The following is a 19,181-nucleotide window of genomic DNA, read 5'->3' as shown; positions in this document are numbered from 1 at the left end:
TTTCTCCACTGGGACATGGATTATTTGGAGAAACAGGTATCAGACATCTGTCTGTGGTTTTCCCTGGCAAAGGCTGTGAACAGCAGAGCAACAAAATCCACAAGAAAATCTTCTGGAGTACCTCCATACAGAGCCTAAAACTTCTGCAACATCACAATGTAGGGTTTTCTAACAATATCTTTAATATTTTTTCAGTTTGCTTTCATTTTTTTCTGTGATGTGACAATTTTAATCTCTTCCAGCATTTTAGTAAATATTAATTTACTAATCTTAAATTTAATCTAAGAAAATTCTAGTAAAGAATTGTCTACATCTATTTTTGGATTTTACTTACAAACATATCATGGTAGCCTCCTGTTCAAAGTTTCTTCCTACCTTTAGGAATTATATTATTTAAGAATAGTCATTTTAGCAGGTTTTTTTTCAAGGACTGGAGTTGCCTCAAGACCTGATATTCAAGCCCTAGTTGCTGAGCAGAGAGCAGTTTTTTTAGGGGTGCTAGAGGAAGAAATAAAGATATTGTTGTGTACTGTCGTACACAGATGTCTCAGGACTACAGATTAGTTTGTCTTCTTACATGCATTTAACAGTATGAGTCCTATAAGCTATGTTTTCAACTTCTTTTCAGGCAGAACATGCCAAAATTTAAGAAAGAGATCTGTAAGAGACTCTTGTTTGAAATTGCAGAAATTCAAAATGTCTGTTTAGCACCTGACTAAGCTTTGTCACACTAATCTTAAATTGTGCTGTTGCAACTTTAGATTAAAATTTTATGAAGTACAATATAGGGTCTATAATATTGAAAATATTTTTAGGTTTTTGTTATACTTTTTTTTCATGCTTCATATTTTGTTTCAGTCAGTTTATGGTTTGGGGCTTTTAATTTTTGTCATGTGCTACTTCCTTTCCCCTTCCAATTCCTTAGCAGTTGTTCCCCATCTGGGAGACACATGAATATGAGGAGTGGAAACTCTTTAATGAGAGAGAAGAAGCTGGAGAAAACCTGTATCTTATTCTCAAAACTTATTTTTTTCCCTCCCTCAGCTTTCCCTTCCTTTTATCTCTACACTTTCTAAATGCCCAAATGATCTGGCTAAACTCATTTGTAAAAGCAAAACTGGTATGGAAGGTTAGATTTTGTAGTTCAAGTAAATGATTTAATAAAATGTTCTTTATTACATGTATGATAGTTTGCCATATCACTTGCAGACCTATATTTCTCCAAGTGCTGCTATATTTAAAGTGGAAGATGTTGGTGAAGAAACAGAGGCTATGCTGAACAACATGAGAGTCTATGGAACATGCATTATCATTCTGATGGCCATAGTAGTTTTTGTGGGAGTAAAGTATGTCAACAAACTTGCACTGGTCTTCCTTGCCTGTGTGATTCTTTCCATCATTGCCATATATGCTGGAGTTATTAAGACTGCTTTTGACCCACCTGACTTTCCGTAAGTGTCGTATCCAAGTTCTGTGGGTTATTTAAAAGGAAAAAAAGAAAAAAAAAGAGCAGGGAGGGAATAGCTGCTGTAACCATTTCATGTTTTAAGCTAAGCTTCAAAATACAACCACTTTAGTTTCAGTGGTAGGTTTATGTAGTTTGGGTATTGATGTGCTCATTTGTTATTCTGAGTTACATATCTAAATTTCTCTCTCATTTTTCATAAGAGAAGATAACTCTAAAAAATGTTCTTTGGTGCTTAAAATTACTGGCTGTTATTCCATCCACACCTAATGAACAAGAAGGTGGGTTTTGCTGACCGTAAATGTAACTGCTTTGTCTAAAGATTTGAAGTAACACCTGTAGAATAAAGTAAAAAGGTTTAAAAAATTGTAGCTGTGAACCATAGGTATGAAAGAAACATACTTCTGAGCTTTCTGTGTTATGAGAAAATTTTTGAAACTTCCATTTCTCTCTACTTAAAATTGAGACATTGAAGTGTTTAAATTCACTGTTTGTGAAGGCTTTCCTGTTAATAGAGTAATTTTTTATTGTTGTTATGCATGACACGTTGCTTCTCAACACCTTCAATGTATTTAACTCTTAGCTCAATAAGAATCATTTCTTTACTCCAGTTATTAGCTGCATTTTACTTTATCCCGTTGAGCGAGTTACACTTTTGTGCATCTTTTTCTGTTAAAAGAGAAAACAAAATTATATTGCTTGAGACATTATCAGAATAGGCTGATAACTTCAGTTCTGCATGACACTTATAATAAGAGTTATCTTTTTGCTGTATAAATATGTTTTGGTTTGAAAACAAACCAGTGGGAGATCACAAGTCAGGATTGAAATTAAAAATAAGTGAAATAATACAAGGAAAAGCACTGACAAAGTAAGATACAACCTGACACCCTGTTAGGGTGGTGGTAGCAGTCCGACTGAAGTAGTTCAGTTCAAGCGGTGATCCTGTGAAGATCTGGTCTCCAGCTGAAGGTCCAGTGTCCTCTGGGAACCCAGTAGACAGGGCTCCCTCAGGCAGTTCCAAGGCCAGGTTATATCCAGGTGGGAACACCTGGCTCCACCCTCCTGGGCAGAGCATCCCACAATGGGATAAGTCCATGAGTCATGTGGTGGGTCCCTGATGGCCCATTGTCTGTCATCCGGGGTGGGTCATTAGCATGTGATAGCAGCTAACGGCCCACAGCTGGTGGTAATAGAATACTTAAATACATCTATATTGCAGCCTAGGACAGATTGTTACAGATTCAATATTACTTTGAAGTGTTGGTAATTGCATTACGAACTGAGCACTAGAGCAGTATTTGTGGACTGTGCCTGTAACACAATGCCAAGTCTTCCACGGAGAAGATAAGCATGATCAAAAATGTTGACCTATTTCTATATGAAACTTGTGTTTCTTTAATAAGAGGTTTCTGAAGTAGTCTAATAGACAAAAAATGGCTTAATTCACAGTCCTGTATTGAAGGAACACTGATTTTATTTTTCTTGTTTATAGTATCTGTCTCCTTGGAAACCGTACATTGTCAAAACGCAGCTTTGATGTCTGTGCCAAATTTACTGAAAGCAATAATGAAACAAAGACTACACGTTTGTGGCGCCTGTTCTGTGATAGTTCTTTGCTTAATGCTACATGTGATGACTACTTTAGTCTCAATAATGTAACTGAAATTCAAGGGATTCCAGGAATAATGAGTGGAGTTCTAACTGGTAAGTTGGAAAGGAGAGTGATTTAAAAATTTTTGGACACTATAAATTTGGTCAGCAGGTGGTCAGTAATATAGTGGTCTGGTCTGTCACTACTTCATTACCTCTAATATGTGGGAAAGATTGCTACCTTGAGCATGCTTCTTCCTATAAAATTTTCATCTGGTTTTAGAATATTAGTATCAAGTGCTTTAATTTGGGGGTAATTGGAGTTTTATGGGTACTCCTTCAAAAGCTATTGTTCAATCAAAAAAGTAATAAAGGTGCTTATCACAGCTATTCTTTTTAATGTGTATGCTAAACACACATTTCAATAAGCCATTCATTGATACATTTTCAAACTCTCCTGAGGGAGAACTTGTTTCCAGTTTACAGATGGTGCAATCAGAATGAAGTCCTGTGGCTTGTCCAATGCATACAAGTTAGTGATTGAATTCAAGAAAAGCAGTCTACTAAGTGTATAGATTTTCTTCTGTTTACAGATCTGTTCAGTTGTGGCATCTTGGATTCCAATTGCATTGAGTCTTAGGAGTCATCTTAAATGTGTATTGCGCACACACACACAAATAATGTTTCTGGGAATTAAGTGGATGCTCTGATACCTCTTCCTTGCTTTCCCTTAAAATAAGGTTTGATTTATAAAAATATGCAGTGCTACATATGAACTAGACAATCACTGCTGCCATAGCAATCCAGTTTAAAACACCAAATATAAAGTGTACAAATATAGAAAAAGATTCTAAATGAAACATAGGCTTCTCTGAATCTAAATTTGTGGGTTTTTAAAAAAATCATTTTCTCAATGAAAAATGAAATTATTTGCTTGTTATAAGAAATGTAACTTAGAGTTTGTTCTTTGAATTTTATAATTTACCTTATCCATCTCTACAACTTTTCATGAATAATTTTGCTGCACCAGCACACAAGACAGCTGTATGTTCTAATTTGTTGCTACCCTGTAAGATTTAAATTGCTCTTTTACTTTTTGGAGGTTTCAGGCTGAGCACAATTTTTTTTCTTTTGGAAAGATTTGCTTTTGTTCCATTCACTGTTTAATGTTTCTTTGAACTAGCAATCCTGTATAAAAGTATATTTTGTTTATTTATTCTCACATAATGCAAAAATCTCAAAAGACCATTAGGAGTCTACTGAAAGCTCAGTGTGAGGGACACGTTTTCCAGTATTCTCTTCTATTTGCTTACCTATAGTGAATTTCATCAATTCCCTTATGTTTACTCACTGAGTCTGATAAGTTTTGGTTTTGGTTTGGTTTTTTTTTTGTTTGTTTTATGTTTTTGGGGGGTTGTTTTGTGGGTTTTTTTGTTTGTTTTTTTGGTTTGGTTTGGTTTTTTGTCTTTTTGTTTTTTGTTTTTTTGGGTTTTTTTAGTTCTTTGGAGTTGGTTTTCCTTCTACAACTTTGAATTAACTGAGTATTGTCAGCAGGCTCTCATCTTGGTGCTAGCTCCTTTTTTTGGGCTGTTCACTGGCGGCTCTTCTGCATTACAAAGCTGTATTTACATTTCCATTTACCTGTTGTTTTCTGTTTTTGAACTGGTTTTGGTTTTTTGTATTTTGGTTTTTTTTAAATCCATATGATGAGTTTCCTCTTATCCAGTGTCTGCTATAGATTCCTTGGTTGAGGAATATTATAAAAACATGGGAAATACAGTTGAGCTGATATAAGTGGATTGTCTTCATTTATATTTCCCTCGAGGAATTTGAAGACTTCCGACAATTTTCTTTTTCAAAAGCTTGAGTTGATGCTTCCCCAGTTTTTCAAAACTCAAGAAAAGCTGTTAATAACTACTGAGGTTTGTCAGAACTCAAAGATAACGCCCATCTTTATTGCCTCTATCAACTGCTATTGTTGCTATCGACTGTTCATGTGAAGATGCTACTGATGAGTCTTTAGTTTCTGTGTCTCCCTGTAACATTTTTAAATGAAAGAAATGGCCTTATGTTTTTCTTTGGGTATCAATACTGTTTCACGTCAACCTCAGGTCTTTCAGTGTTCTTGGAGGTGTCAGGCTGAGTACTGCTTTTCCTGCTTTTGGAAATAAGTGCTCTGCTTCTGTTGGCTGATTAACATTTCTCTAAACAAGAACTACTCTATAACAATGCATTTCACTATCCCAGTTACACCTAATTCTAGAACTAGGTGTCCTACTTGCTGAGTGTGAGCACACATTCCAATACCTAGTGTAAACTTGAGCTCAAGTGGATGAGATTTCTCAAGGAGAGTTTTCTTCCACTTGATGTATGTTCTGCATTGTGTGAAGACTTTGGAGGCTCCGCACATTAAAATTTCTTTATTGAGGATAATCAGATACCACGACGGGGTGTCTCAGGAAGTGTGTTAAGTCCTCACACCACTTATTTGGCACTTATATACAGTAAGTATGCATCTCTTACACACCTTCTGTGAATGTTGCCTAACAAAACTAAATGATTCTGCAAATGGCTGACTAAATAGGCCTAAACTTTAACAAAATTGCTACTGTTCTGCAAATAGCTTTAATCAACATTGTTCTGCTTCATGGTAGCCTGTTGTTCTGATACATTGTACCAGATCTTGTGTATGTATCCTAAATGTTGCTAGAGGAGCCTCAGCAATGGTCGTAAAACAGACAAATTTCTGGACTTTTCTGAAAAGTTTTTTTTTTTTTCTCACCCTAACCTTTAAGTCCATTTGGATTATAACTTTTCTGAAAATGACATAGGAAAGCTCTGTGTGACATGTTATGAAATGGGAAAATTATTTCTATTTAACAAAATATTTAAGCCCATTTTACCCACTCGTGCTGGCATGCACAGTTCCATAATTTAGTTGTATGCATTGGGATGCTCAGGTTATTGTCACTCCTATGTCATACTGAATAAGGGACACAAGCTGTTGAGTGCTCATTAAGTGTTTAAGTGCTTTTGGCTGGCAATTGCAAACTGATTTTTGGACTTTCTTATATTCCACAGGGAGTAGATTCTAATTTGGAGATCTAGTCTTATTTTACATCACTCCTCAAATTTCTGCTAAAATTCCTGTGATTTAGAGTTCTCTTGTTTCAGTAACTCTTCTTATGGCTTCAGTCTTATCTCTAGATTAGTCTGTTACTCCTTCTGATTTGATTGAAGTAATACACATAGCATTCTTTAGCAAATAATACTTACTTTTAATCTTTGCTCTGCTTTCTCTTCTGCTTCTCATGCATACTTCCATACTTCCAATGCTTACCGATTGTAAGACTTTTGTTAAAAATCTGAGTATGAGTACCCTATCTTTGGCCACTTAGGGTTCAAAGTCCACCTTCTATTGTGCTCAAGGTTACTTTCTGCTATTATAAAGACTTAGAATATTGTACTTATATTCCCTAAAGTTGTCCAGGATGTCTTAAAATTGGCTGTTTGGTCATCCTGGCAATCTGTGGAAATTAATTCCTTGCTTCCTTTGCCTTTTTGACAGGGTGGGAGAGTATTTATTTTTTACATATGATAGGACAACTTGTCCCATTTTAAAATGAGAATCAGTGTGGGCTGTTCTCACAATCTTATCAAGGTGCACAACCAGTGTTTCCACAAATGTTACTCAAGCTCTCAAAAGTTACTGGCTCTTTGCTCTGTCAGTCTTCAAACAAACGTCCTTAGTTTGCTGGGGAATTTGAGCCCTATTCTGCTAGGGTTGTTGTGCCTCTCAGTGATCTGGAGTCTGGTTATCCTGCTCTTGTCACCAAGTGGAAATCTTTTGCCATGAACGTCTGAATCCTGAACTGTTATCCAGGATTATTCTGTACAGCAGGTGCCAAAGAATTCAAGTTATGTTATGTTTTCATACTGCTCCTCAAAATACAAGAACAAGAAATATTAGTATATACTAAGATTGCTTGAACCTGGAGACAAGTTTCCTTATTTTTTCCACAAGAATACATCTGTATGCCTGTGCAATGTATGCGTACATTCTTCAGATACATTAGAATTTATTTCTATAACTATGCTTTCCTTTAAAGGAAGAGAATTTTGCACGACACATCTCACACTACAGCATTTTTACTGGCATGGACTGGAATGTCTGCCAGTTAAAATTGGTATTAATCATATTGGGAAATCTCATGATTTTTATGTAAGAAAAAGGCTTAATCTAGTTCCTCAGATTATTGCATTCTCAGTAACTGGTGTCTTGAAACAGAGAGATGACACTGACTTTTGGTTTTTTCCCCACCTTGTAGATAATCTCTGGAGTGCCTATTCAGAAAAAGGATCAATAGTTGAGAAAAAAGATCAGCCATCAGTTGCTGGATCAGAAGAGTCAAAAATGGGTGGACTTCCTTATGTTTTCACAGACATCATGACCTACTTCACAATGCTTGTAGGGATTTATTTCCCATCTGTGACAGGTAGATACAACTATTTTTCTTGCATGAGGATGTGTACTTATGTCTGGAAAAAAAATTTCATATATGTATGTTTATTGGTGACACATTCTGTTGCTACTTTTTGTGTCCAAGGTTATGTACCTAAAACCTTCTGGTGCTAGGGAGACGTAGGTGGTGGCTGATGACTTTCAGAGGTTATAGGACTTAAACAAGAAATCTGTTTGAGGACTATTTCTGTGTCTGGAAAGAAAGCAAAACCCTTGTGTTACTAAATGCTTATTCAAAATAAAATGCATACCTTTATAATACTTTAATCTTCAAAGGCCTGAGAGAACAGTTTAATATTAAAATGATTCTTCAGGTATCCAATCTGCCTGGTTAACTGCCTGGGATTTGTTTAAATGTCCGATTTTTTTTTGCCACACTAACTGTGTAGACTTTTTTGTCTAGCTTAAGGTTAGACTAGTATTTAATTTTCCTAAGCTCATGCTTGACTGAAACAACCAGACATGTTTTTCTTCAAAAGTCCCAGCTGAAGCAATTGTAATATCAAGCAACACAAGAGAACTCCAGTAAGAAGTCACAGCACTGTTTGCTAGTTTAATATCAAGGGGAAGCATCCCTTTGTATTCACTGTTTGGATGCCACTGTTCCCATTTCTCTACTTCAGATTCTTATCAACATCTCAACAGTAACCCTGGTTAATGTTTCATTCCATGAAGCTTGACAATGTTTTTGCACTGGAACATCTTAACATTAGCTTCTGTGTTTTTGCTTCCAGAGATCAGGTCAATTCTAGGAGAGGGGAAATAAATAGTTATTGTATGGGTTTCTTCCCTCCTGTCACAGTATGTGCTGCAAAATACTTCTCTTTTTAGATTCACATGTGTCACTGTTGAGCCGCTAGCAGAGAAAGGACCCGGGTTCTCAGTGTGGCAAGAAAAGGAGACCTTTATTATTTTGATTTCAGTTTATATAGACTTTTCAGAGGTCACCCAGATTGGTCAGCCAGAAACCTCCGCCTAGGCCTGATTGGCCAGGCCTGAACTGTCCAAATCTCGAGACACTGTTTTAACAACATCCAAACTTTATCTTTGTTTATAAAACACAGGAGAAAGTTCTCATGGGAAGACCTGTGCTAGCCACACACATGCATGTGTACGTGTGATTTTTCTAACCATTCTTTTTGCCTGCTCCTTTTTTGCTTCTATGCTTTTATTTGTTAGTTTATTGATTTGCTTGCATATGTTATTATGATGGTCTGTTTGGCAGAAAGTTAGCGGATTAGGTCACACTGGCTAAAATTGCTAAATCCCTATTAATTTATAACGTCCAGCCCATATTTTGCTACTCCTTGTATTTCTTAATTTCAAGAACGATTGAGGCTATGCTTGAAAAGTTTTTTTAATCTGTTTTTTTACTGATCTTTATAGGATTTGCTTAGTCAAGTGGGCAGTAACACAAATTTCTGAATAAAATGAAGGTATAAATTGAGGATTTGTGTGGGATTATAATATACTTCTGTAGTCTGCTCCATTGGTAATCCCTGAGTTAAAATCAAAATTAGATGTTCTTATTTTATTAGTTTTTAACATGGAGTTATTATTAATTGTTTTTATGACATAATTTTGTCTCTTTTTAAGGTATTATGGCAGGTTCAAACAGATCTGGAGATCTAAAGGATGCTCAGAAGTCTATTCCTACTGGAACAATTTTGGCTATTTCAACTACATCTTTTATTTGTATCCTTTATATGGTGACTTTTTCTAGTCTGCATTCTGTCAGTAAAACATGGTTATCATCGGAAAGTCATTAGAGACTCCTGAGTACAAAATGAATGAAAACTAACCTGAAACAAAATATTTTATATTTATCTAAAATATTGGTATTATATATAAATATTATTAAAATATGCCAAATTTTATTAACAAATATATATATTCTACATTCTACTAGTCCTTCAAATTCGAAGATATAACTGATATTTTTAGTCAGGTGATCCCAGGGTTTTTAACATTGTGCATCAGTTGGCAGATTGTTGTTATACTCAGTATAACCAAATCTTAAACCAAACAAACAGCAATAGAAGTTGTTGGTCCTTTAAAACCTAGAGTATGCAAGTACTTGCTTGTTTGTATGAGAAAATACCTGTTCTGTTTCATGATGTATGAACTGGCTTCTTCCAGTACTTCACAAATCACTTGTATCAAATACAGTCATAAAGAATATAAACAAAAAAATAGTATCAGGGAACAACTGAAAAAACCAAACAAAAAGCAACCAGGAAACACAAACACACATACACACACACACACACTTCATTGTCATGGGGATTTTCATTTCATACCTAGGTGGAAAAGGGTGGGGTTTCCTCTATTTTTTATAGAGGAATCTTCCTTCAGTCTCAGTAACAGATCTCTCCTGTATAGTACTGTTTGGTGCCTGTATAGAAGGTGTGATATTAAGAGATAAGTAAGTCATATTCAACTACTAATATTACAGAGAGTGTATGTATAATAATAGGTTATATTAATAAGACTTATTAATGGTTCCTCTGTGAAACATGTATGTGGTTTATATTTCTTTTGCTTAGGTTAAAACTGGAGGGAAACCTTGTCTGTTAAACTGAGATGGCTACAAAAACTGGTCAGGTTATCAGATTGTATCCCTTCAAGAAGCAGAAGCAGAATCTAAGATAAATATTTGAAGTTAAACCAGCCTAATAAAATGTTCTTGACAGAGAAAGTCATAATTAGTATTTGCAGAGCTGACGGATGGGGATAAGGGGGTATTATTTTGGGGAGAAGTAATAGGCTTTTGAGGATCAAAGAAAAAAAAGTGAGAGTTACATGACAAGGGGAGTTTATAAGAATGCAGTGCACTGTCAGACGTATGATTTCCACTGGATGTGTGACTATTTCTTGTTTTAAAATACCAGTTGTACATCAGGAGTCATATCAATTTTCAACCATGTAATTGCCTGATGACATTTAAGGCATAATATGAAGTGTGAAGGGAATAAATGTGATGGACATGACTATGAAGAGAATCTCTGCAGATTTTGATCAATTTCTCCATTAGGAGAAGTTGGTTAAGATGAATGTGTTGTTAGGTTTCACATTTGTGTTCTTCCTGGTGTCTGGTTCTCTTTTCTAATAAGGCCCGTGCTTACTTTTGGTGGTAAAGCAGTGGCATTGGGATATTGTTTAAAAGGTGGTGAAGTTGATGGAGACAACTTATTTCATTAGAAGGAAAACCATAAGTTAAAAGCTGGATAATACAAGAAGCAGCAGGGGATCCATGAAAGGCTTTTGACGCTGTCTCTCACAGCATCCTCATAGGCAGACTCGAGAAGTGTGGATGGTGAGGTGGATTGAGAAATGGCTGACTGGCAAATCCCAGAGGGTCATGGCAGAGTCTAGTCAGAGGCCTGTAACTAGCGGTGTCCCCCAGAGTTCTACACTGGGCCAGTGGTATGCCCTTGTGGCCAAGAAGACCAGTGTTATCCTGGGTTGCATTAGGAGGAAGAGCATTGCCCGCAGGCCAAGGGAGGTGATCCTGCCCTTGTATTCTGCCCTATATTCTGCTGCTTTTGGACTGCTGTGTCCATTTCTGGGCCCCTTAGTACATGAGAAACGTGGAGATCCTGGAGCAGATCCAGTGAAGGGCTGTGAAGATGATAAAGGGACTGGAGCATATCTCTTATGAGGAAAGGCTAAGGGAGCTGGGCCTGTTCAGCCTTAAGAAGACACAACTGAGAGGGGACCTCATCAATGTATTTAATGTATTTAAGTAACTAAAGGAGGGGTGCCAAGACGATGGACCTGGGCTCTTGTCAGTGGTGTCAGCCCACAGGATAAGAAGCAATGGGCAGAAATGGATGCACAGGAAGCTCTACTTGAATATGAGGAAGAACTTCTTTACTGTGCAAGTGACTGTGCACTTGAACAGATCACCCAGAGAGGTTGTCCTCACTGGAGATATTCAAGAACTGCTGGACACAATTCTGTGCAATGTGCTCTAGGATAACCCTGCTTGAGCATGGATGTTGAATCAGATGATACACTGTGGTCCCTTCCAACCTTACCTGTTCTGTGATTCTGTAATTTTTGCTTTAAAATGGTATTGCTGATAGTTTTTTCTTCACAGTGAATATAAAAGCCAAATCAAACTGCCTAGGAAATAGTAAATAAATTCTGAAATAAGAAATTAATGCAGAGCTAACATCTATAAACTCACATTTTTGAAATGTAAAGGGCAGGAAGGGAATTTTGTAAGCTGTTATCTATCATTAGAGCAGATTGCGTTGTAGAAACAGCCTTGAATCCTTGAACTTTCATTTACATTACTGCCAGTTATTTGGCTGAAATCCAGCAAAACAAGTAAAATGTACAGACTCTTAGTCTGGTTTATAAACTGGGTTTTGAGGCTTTTTTCATTATGATTGTCATATCTGCAACGGGAAAAAGTAGGTTGTGCATTTGTCTGTCTCTTTCATCTCTTCAAGTTATTCCTATCCTTTCTTTAGTTAAAAAACAGGCATTAGAATTTGAACTATGAACAAATGTGCAGTTGTTGCGGTGGCTCAGCCCCGTATGGGGCCGGAGGGCCAGCCGCAAGGGGATTGCTACCAGGAAAGAAAAAGCTGGGTATGAGTGACAGACCTGTGCCCTCCTGGTTGTGGTGAAGAACCGGGATCCCCTGCGGCCCCCAAATTATGTAATCGTCCCAGGAATTATGGATTGGCCCCGCGCTCTCCTCCTCCCCTATTCCCCTTATGGTTTTAGTTCTGGAATGTTCTCCCCCAGTTTGGCAACCCATTGGATCCCCACTTTTGTACCCCTCCCTGTTCTTTACCTATTGGTTTGTTCCCCCTAGTTTCTACCCTGTTCCGCCCCTTTCCCCTTCCCTGCTTGGCTCCTCGGAGTTAACCACTCCCCTTTCCTGTCCTCTTTTAACTTTGTCCTGGAGCACGCTGGGATCTCCGTCTTGGGTGTCTTTCCTCCTGCTGCGCCTGAAGCTTTGACCCGCCTTTACCCTAATAAACCTGATTTGAAGACCCCCAGCCGGAGGGTCTATGCCTCCTTTGTTCACCTTGCTCCGCCGTAAGCCCTAGCCCCCAGGCAGCTGCCGGAAGCTTGCCGTGACGCGTTGCCACCTGCGCCACCTGTGTCACCCTGAGCGGTCCCATCTCGCGCTGCCCCTACAATTGACGGCGTAAGGGCAGCTCAGCTAGCCAAGAAACACACCGTCATGCAGTTGCGTAAATCTTGTTATAGAAGCATAATATGGTTTCTGTCTTTTAATTTTGAGGAATGTGATTTACCTTTTTTTTCCATCTGCTGAAAATAGTATGTAGTCATGCATCCAGACTTTGGCATATGCAATAATTTGAACACTGGCTTACCATATTCACTTTATTTCTGTGCTTCTTGACCCTATTTTAAAAACAGGTCTGAAAAAATAAGAAGCATTTAATTTTTCTTAGTTTTTCTCTTCTTTCATTTCTGTAGACTTTTCCTCTGGTGTTTTTACTTTGAAAAACCTGAACATATTGGGAAAAAATAATGGTGCTATCACAGTATAGAAAGCCTTAAAATTAATTTTGGCTGCTTACTAACAGCAGTAATATGAACTACAAGAACTTGTAGATGAACTACAAGAATTACTTGCTTTTAAAACAAAACTGTCACTATGAAGGAGGGATGAGGGAGGAATAACCTTTTTGGAGTTTATTCAAGTTATGCTTAAATTAATATGATGTTAGGTATCTAAAAAAACTCCGGAGGTTGAAGTATTGGATGGGACTCTCAAGACTCATGGTAGCACCTCTTCCTGACTTCTACCCACTTGTTTGTATTAGCAAATTAAAAATTGCATCAGGTAGCACAATAGTCAGAATATGTGGAAGACCTGAAATGGTTATGTCTAGTAATTTCTCTGCTTACTTGTTGTATGTCAGTGTCACACGTCTTTTAAAAGGAAAGGCTAATGCTTTTTGTGAATCTCCTGCTTATGTTCCAGGGTGTACTTGTATCACCAGTGGAACAGATTTCTGCAATCTAGTTCCTAGCTGTCACAAGAATCTGTAAGATACATATGTATATACTCCTACTATTGCTGTTAATTCTGAAAATTTTGCCAAGATAGCTGATAACTGCAGCATGTCTGCTTAGAGGCAGCATTTAATGTGAAGCAATTATAATGTCTTCTTTATAATAGCACAATAAAGAGAGATTGCTTGGTTGGGAAATCTTGTAGTGCATATTGTAACTTAATGTTTACTGTTAAAAAGAGCTGTTGTCTAAAAAGATTGGAATGTGTGTGGTGAAGCCATAGTAAAAGTTATTTTAATGCTTACTGTCTCTTTTTTGTTTTCTTTTAATTATTTTTCTTTCTCCTGTTCTTTCCTAAGGTTTGGAGAAGCAGTTAATGGAAATCTGGTGGTTGGTACACTGGCCTGGCCTTCTCCATGGGTTATTGTGATTGGTTCATTCTTTTCAACATGTGGTGCTGGTCTCCAGAGTCTCACTGGTGCACCCCGTCTGTTGCAGGCCATTGCAAGAGATGGCATTGTACCGTTTATTCAAGTGAGATGTTTTTTGTTCTTGTAGTTACAGTATCTCTAACGTGGCTTCTATTTTGAAAAAAAAAAAAATTAGGCATTACTTCTGCTGTTCCTGTAGAATGTGAAGAAAATATTTGGAGCTTGGTTTTATTTGTGTAGAATCATAGATCGGGCTATTGTAGGACAAAGTTTGAGCTTCAATATTCTGGTGCAGTGCAATTTAATTATATTTGTTCTTACACATACAAGTTAGTGGTTCCAAACTGAGAATATAGATATTCTATAAATGGAAGTAAATTAGCTAAGAAGCAACTAATAACAGAAATTCTAGACTCCAGGCTGTGTTTATTGCTTGTATTTGTGAACAGAGTTATTTAATCACACTTTGGAACTGCATAACACTTCTCATATTATAAAATTCTAATTTTTATGCATTTTTGTGAGTTAAATGAAGTCAGCAAAGGTGTAACAATTGAATTCTATTCCATGACTCCAAATGTGAAGATTTGTTCCAACATCTCTCCATGTTTTAAAAAGAAATTAATCAGATTTTTCTCAAAGTAAGGGAGCTGGTAAACATAAGATGATGAGGGAATTCTTGCTGGGCTGCTTCTGCAAAACCTGGACAATTGGACTTGAGTTAAAAATAAGTAAATAAAACTCCAGAAGTTAATAGTGTCTGGAGAGCAAAACTGTGATCTCTGTGATGAAGTTTAGAGTTTGAAAACTTAGCTCAAGACTTGCAAGACTATCTGTATCTGTAACAGGAAGTAAATACACTGGGTATACTAGGGTGGAAAGACTGAATAGTGGTGATGTTTGACGTGTCAGTGGAAAGGGGTTGTAATGCAGCAGCTTGTAAGTGCTGGGTAGTATAGAGAAAGAGAAACAAAAAAAAAATTTACTTTTGCCTGAAGCAGAAATTTGAAACTGAGAGGGTGACAGTATGATTACACTTCTTCAGAGTTAGACTTGAGAGGAGTGAAGAATCAGAAGGAAAAGATTTGTGGTTTGGGAAGTGAGAGAAAGGGAATTGAAGAGAAGCAAGATATTTAAAGAGGGATTTAACATTTGAGGATGCACTTGCATCCAGATTTGGAGTGATATGGCTACTGCATGGACAATCAAGGAAATGAATGCAAGGAGATTAACAGAAAAGCAAGAGTATGACATATTTAAGAAAATACCCAAAAGACATGAAACGTGAGTAGGAAAAAAGGGGATTTTAATATAATGGTAGGAAATTTGATGGAGGACAGGAAGCTAAAGAAAGAAGACAGTATGGAGAATGAATGAGGACTTAATTTCTGCAATTGAATTGAGGAATATGGAGGAGAATAAATACGACTGGAACTTCAGGCAAAGCGTTTTGCCATCTGTCCCCAGTATAGCTGGATAGAGTTCTCCACAAAGGAAATTACCACATGCAAAATGGATTTTGGTAGGGATCTGTGCAGGATCATAGTCTTATCTAAGTCTTCTATAAGGGTGAATATTATGTTGAGAAGTACTGAATTGACACCTAATTTCTATATTACAAAAAACACTGGCCTAAAATATATTAGCTTTTTACAAGGCATGAATCTCTTATGCATATGGTTTTTAATTTACTTAAGAATATTTCAACAACAGCTGCAGTAGGACTATAAAGACATGTAGTCATTGCTTACTTTAGTAAACATTAATTCATATTGGAAATGTGCATTTTGCAATTTTCGTTTTGGCTTTTCATAGTATAGACTGCATGATTTTTCTTTGTAACTACTACTTTTAGTTCCAGTTAGAACTGAGTTAAGTTACTTCATTATTTGCACCATAGTTCATAACTGTATAATTAACAGCTTTCCCTAATTGTACTGTTAACTTGAATTGAACTAGATATTTGGCCATGGAAAAGCAAATGGAGAACCAACTTGGGCTCTGCTCCTCACTGCTGGTATTTGTGAAATAGGAATTTTGATAGCTTCATTGGACAGTGTAGCACCAATTCTTTCAATGTAAGTATGAGTGTGGTGTTTTGTGTTCTTAAGTTAAATAGTATTTTCTTTTTAAATTAACTAGGTAATTATTTTTCATTTTACGTTAGACTGTTTTTTAGTAAATTATATTCCTATTTGATAATGGGGATTGTATGAAACAACAAAATGTTTTGGCTGAACTAATTTCTAGGCACAGAAAAGTTTTCCCATGACAGAGGTCTTGAATGCTAATAAAAATATGCTCAACTTTTAAAAAAACTTAGATTTAAAAATAACAAGTACTGCTTGTTTAAGTCAAGTGCATCTAACAGAGACTGACAAAACAATTCAATATTTTGGGATATGAATTGAATTTTATTTTAGTGACTTCGTCCAGAATATGATACCAAATGAGCTACTACAGGAAGAGAAGAAAATTAACTCTGTCCCAGCTAAAAATGATACACCATGATTGTCAGTTATTTGCCACATTTGTCTCCAAAATATGTTTGAGGCCGAGATATATGTCTATATTATCCTAACACCATATTTTGAGGCCTAATATTCTATAAGTAATCTTAATGTATGTCTTGTGTTCTCTTGGCCACTGTGAACACAGGGTACAGGAAAATGGATACCTTCCTTCCCTTTTTTGGATTGTGTTTTCTATTTTAATGCACATCTGTCTAGTGCATTTCTTACTAGCAAATGATCTTGTTTTCTTAACAGGTTTTTCCTTATGTGCTATATGTTTGTAAATCTGGCTTGTGCAGTTCAGACGCTTTTGCGAACTCCCAACTGGAGACCTCGTTTCAAGTATTACCACTGGTAGGGAATATTTCTTAATTCAGAAGAGTTAAAACTAACTATACAACCCTAAATTGTTGATTTTATTGCAATAATAAAACAACATCTCACTTCTGTCTTAAACGAGTTATGATTCATGCACTGAGTAAGAACATTTGTTTTTATGTGTTTGGAATAGCGCTATAGTAATAACAGTGATCAAGAAAACATGTAAGCAATGTAGATGGTTTGGGAAGGGGTTACAGGAGGATATTTTACCCTGCTTATAAGTCAATAGATCTTCTGTGAGGATGAAAATGAGGATGAACAACCATACAATCTGCCTTGTCTGTATACTTGAGAACTGGTAAAAGTGTTCAGGAAAGTTGGGACGATTTTCATTTTGGTTATGCAAAAAATACACAAACTCAAAACTTGTACAGAAAAAAATCTCATTCAATATACATCCGTTGGCTCATTGATGATGTGATGACTTGTTTTAAAATATGCTTTGGACATTGCATGTGATAACTGAAGTCAACCCTTTAAAAAGTGAGTAAAGGTCAATAACATGAAACATGAAAATGTGGGGGTTTTTTGTTTAGTCTTTTTTAATGGGTTTAAAGAGTTTTAAAGTTTAAAAGTCTTCTAAAAGTTTTTAAGTTTTATAAAGTTTTTTTAAGAGTTTAAACATTTCAAACTAAGATTGGGAAACTTCTTGTTTTTTTTAAACTGTATGTTAAAAATACATACTTTAATTAAAAGTAATTCTGTTGAGAAATTTTACTGCTGAAATAACCTTAAATACTAAAGCTTTAGTAGATAAGCTGGCCTGATCCTATGATGTAAGAGTTGCTTGTGATTTTTCCTTTTAAAGAGTTGAGAGAAAATGAAACGTTGCAGTTTTAGCTTTGAAAAAACTTGTAAATCTGCTCAGTAGTCATATTCCTTTTTGTGTATTTCTCAGAGACATCAGTGTGGCAGCTGATTCACTGTGTGACTACTTCTAGACCAAGCAGGTGTTGGAATGTTCACCTGGAATTGGGATGGCATTTTATTTTTTGAGCAAAAGTAGAGTCTTAGATTAATTCAGGCATAAAAGAGCAGGTGTTGTTCTTTTAGACAAACTACAAGATTGATGTCCTCAGAACTGGTAGAAAGCATTTCCTTAGTTTAAAATTGGACTCAATGTACTAAAGAAGCAAACTAAAGGTACCAAACCAAAATTGGGTTTATGGACATTCTGTCAATATAGTCAAAGCTAGCTCTAGTTTGGAAATTGGCTGAAAATGAAGGTGGGAGGTTGTATGTGACTAAAAGTATACACAAAACTGTCCATTTTGAGATTATTTACATCTATATTTGATAATAAGGGTGGGCAAACTAGGCATGTAAACTTTAGTCTGGAAATGCTTCTGTAATTTTTTCAACTTACAATCATTCTTTCTTTGTAGCCTTTAGAAGATTGCCTCCTGTATTCTATTGTCTTATTGCCTAAGAGACAGACCCCAATAGAAGTGAAGAATAGAACTGATGAGTCAAATTGAATTTAAACTAATGAACTATTATTGCTGAAAGTAAAAAAGTTATTACTGTTTGAATTTTTTTTAGCTTCAATTCAAATCAACAGTAATAAGTGATAATGTGTTTTGAAACTGACCTTACTTGGGGGTCCTGATAAAGTTTCAAAACTGACAAATATAGCAAATCTATTGTTATATCTAATTTAGATGTGTTATTTATATCACAGAAACGGTCAAAATGCAATTTTTTCTTATAAGCTGAAATTGGGACAATGTATTTTTGCATTTATAGTAGGTAAAAAATGGCCTTTGAAGAAGAAAGGCCTCTCTGGAAGTTAAATAAGAAATGAACTTTGTAGAACATTTGCATGCCTATTTAAAAAAATGGAAAAAAATGGTTTCTTTTAGGACTCTTTCATTCCTGGGGATGAGTTTATGTCTTGCCTTGATGTTCATTTGCTCTTGGTACTATGCTTTGATTGCCATGCTAATCGCAGGATGTATATACAAATACATAGAATATAGAGGGTAAGACCATATATCTTATTTATTCTATATTTAATATCTTTAACATTCAGCAAAAGGCTCTTTTGTATAAAATAGATACAGGTGAAGTAAGAAAGTTCAGAGTATTGTTTGAAACAAGGTAAGATCCTATCTCTATTAAGGGTTGTAAGTTTTCAGATCTGAATTTCTCTGGAAGCTCTGTTCCAAATTTTTCAACAGCCAGAACTGATAGAAATTAGAGCCAATAAGTCTGGGAAACAGACTTTCATTTGAGCAGAGATGATGGTGTAAACTTTTGGTACTTCA

General features: G+C 36.1%; 1 protein-coding gene across 8 annotated transcripts in view; it reads left to right on the top strand.

The window, feature by feature from the left end:
• LOC146441403 (solute carrier family 12 member 7-like) overlaps positions 1–19,181 on the top strand; it is a 64,754-nt gene that overhangs the window by 21,876 nt on the left and 23,697 nt on the right. For all 8 annotated transcript variants that reach the window (XM_085051621.1, XM_085051620.1, XM_085051622.1 and 5 more), the window contains exons 7-15: positions 1,210–1,451; positions 2,961–3,172; positions 7,387–7,554; positions 9,177–9,275; positions 9,948–10,005; positions 13,949–14,123; positions 15,980–16,098; positions 16,789–16,887; positions 18,777–18,896. In XM_085051621.1, coding sequence (XP_084907747.1) covers positions 1,210–1,451; positions 2,961–3,172; positions 7,387–7,554; positions 9,177–9,275; positions 9,948–10,005; positions 13,949–14,123; positions 15,980–16,098; positions 16,789–16,887; positions 18,777–18,896 — 1,292 coding nt within the window. The remainder of the gene's footprint in view (positions 1–1,209; positions 1,452–2,960; positions 3,173–7,386; positions 7,555–9,176; positions 9,276–9,947; positions 10,006–13,948; positions 14,124–15,979; positions 16,099–16,788; positions 16,888–18,776; positions 18,897–19,181) is intronic.

This window comes from Lichenostomus cassidix, chromosome 2, assembly GCF_008360975.1.
Source record: "Lichenostomus cassidix isolate B80296 chromosome 2, HeHo_3.0, whole genome shotgun sequence".
NCBI classification, from domain to species: domain Eukaryota; kingdom Metazoa; phylum Chordata; class Aves; order Passeriformes; family Meliphagidae; genus Lichenostomus; species Lichenostomus cassidix.
The sequence above is the reverse complement of the archived record's forward strand: the minus strand, read 5'-3'. Positions and strand labels throughout refer to the sequence as shown.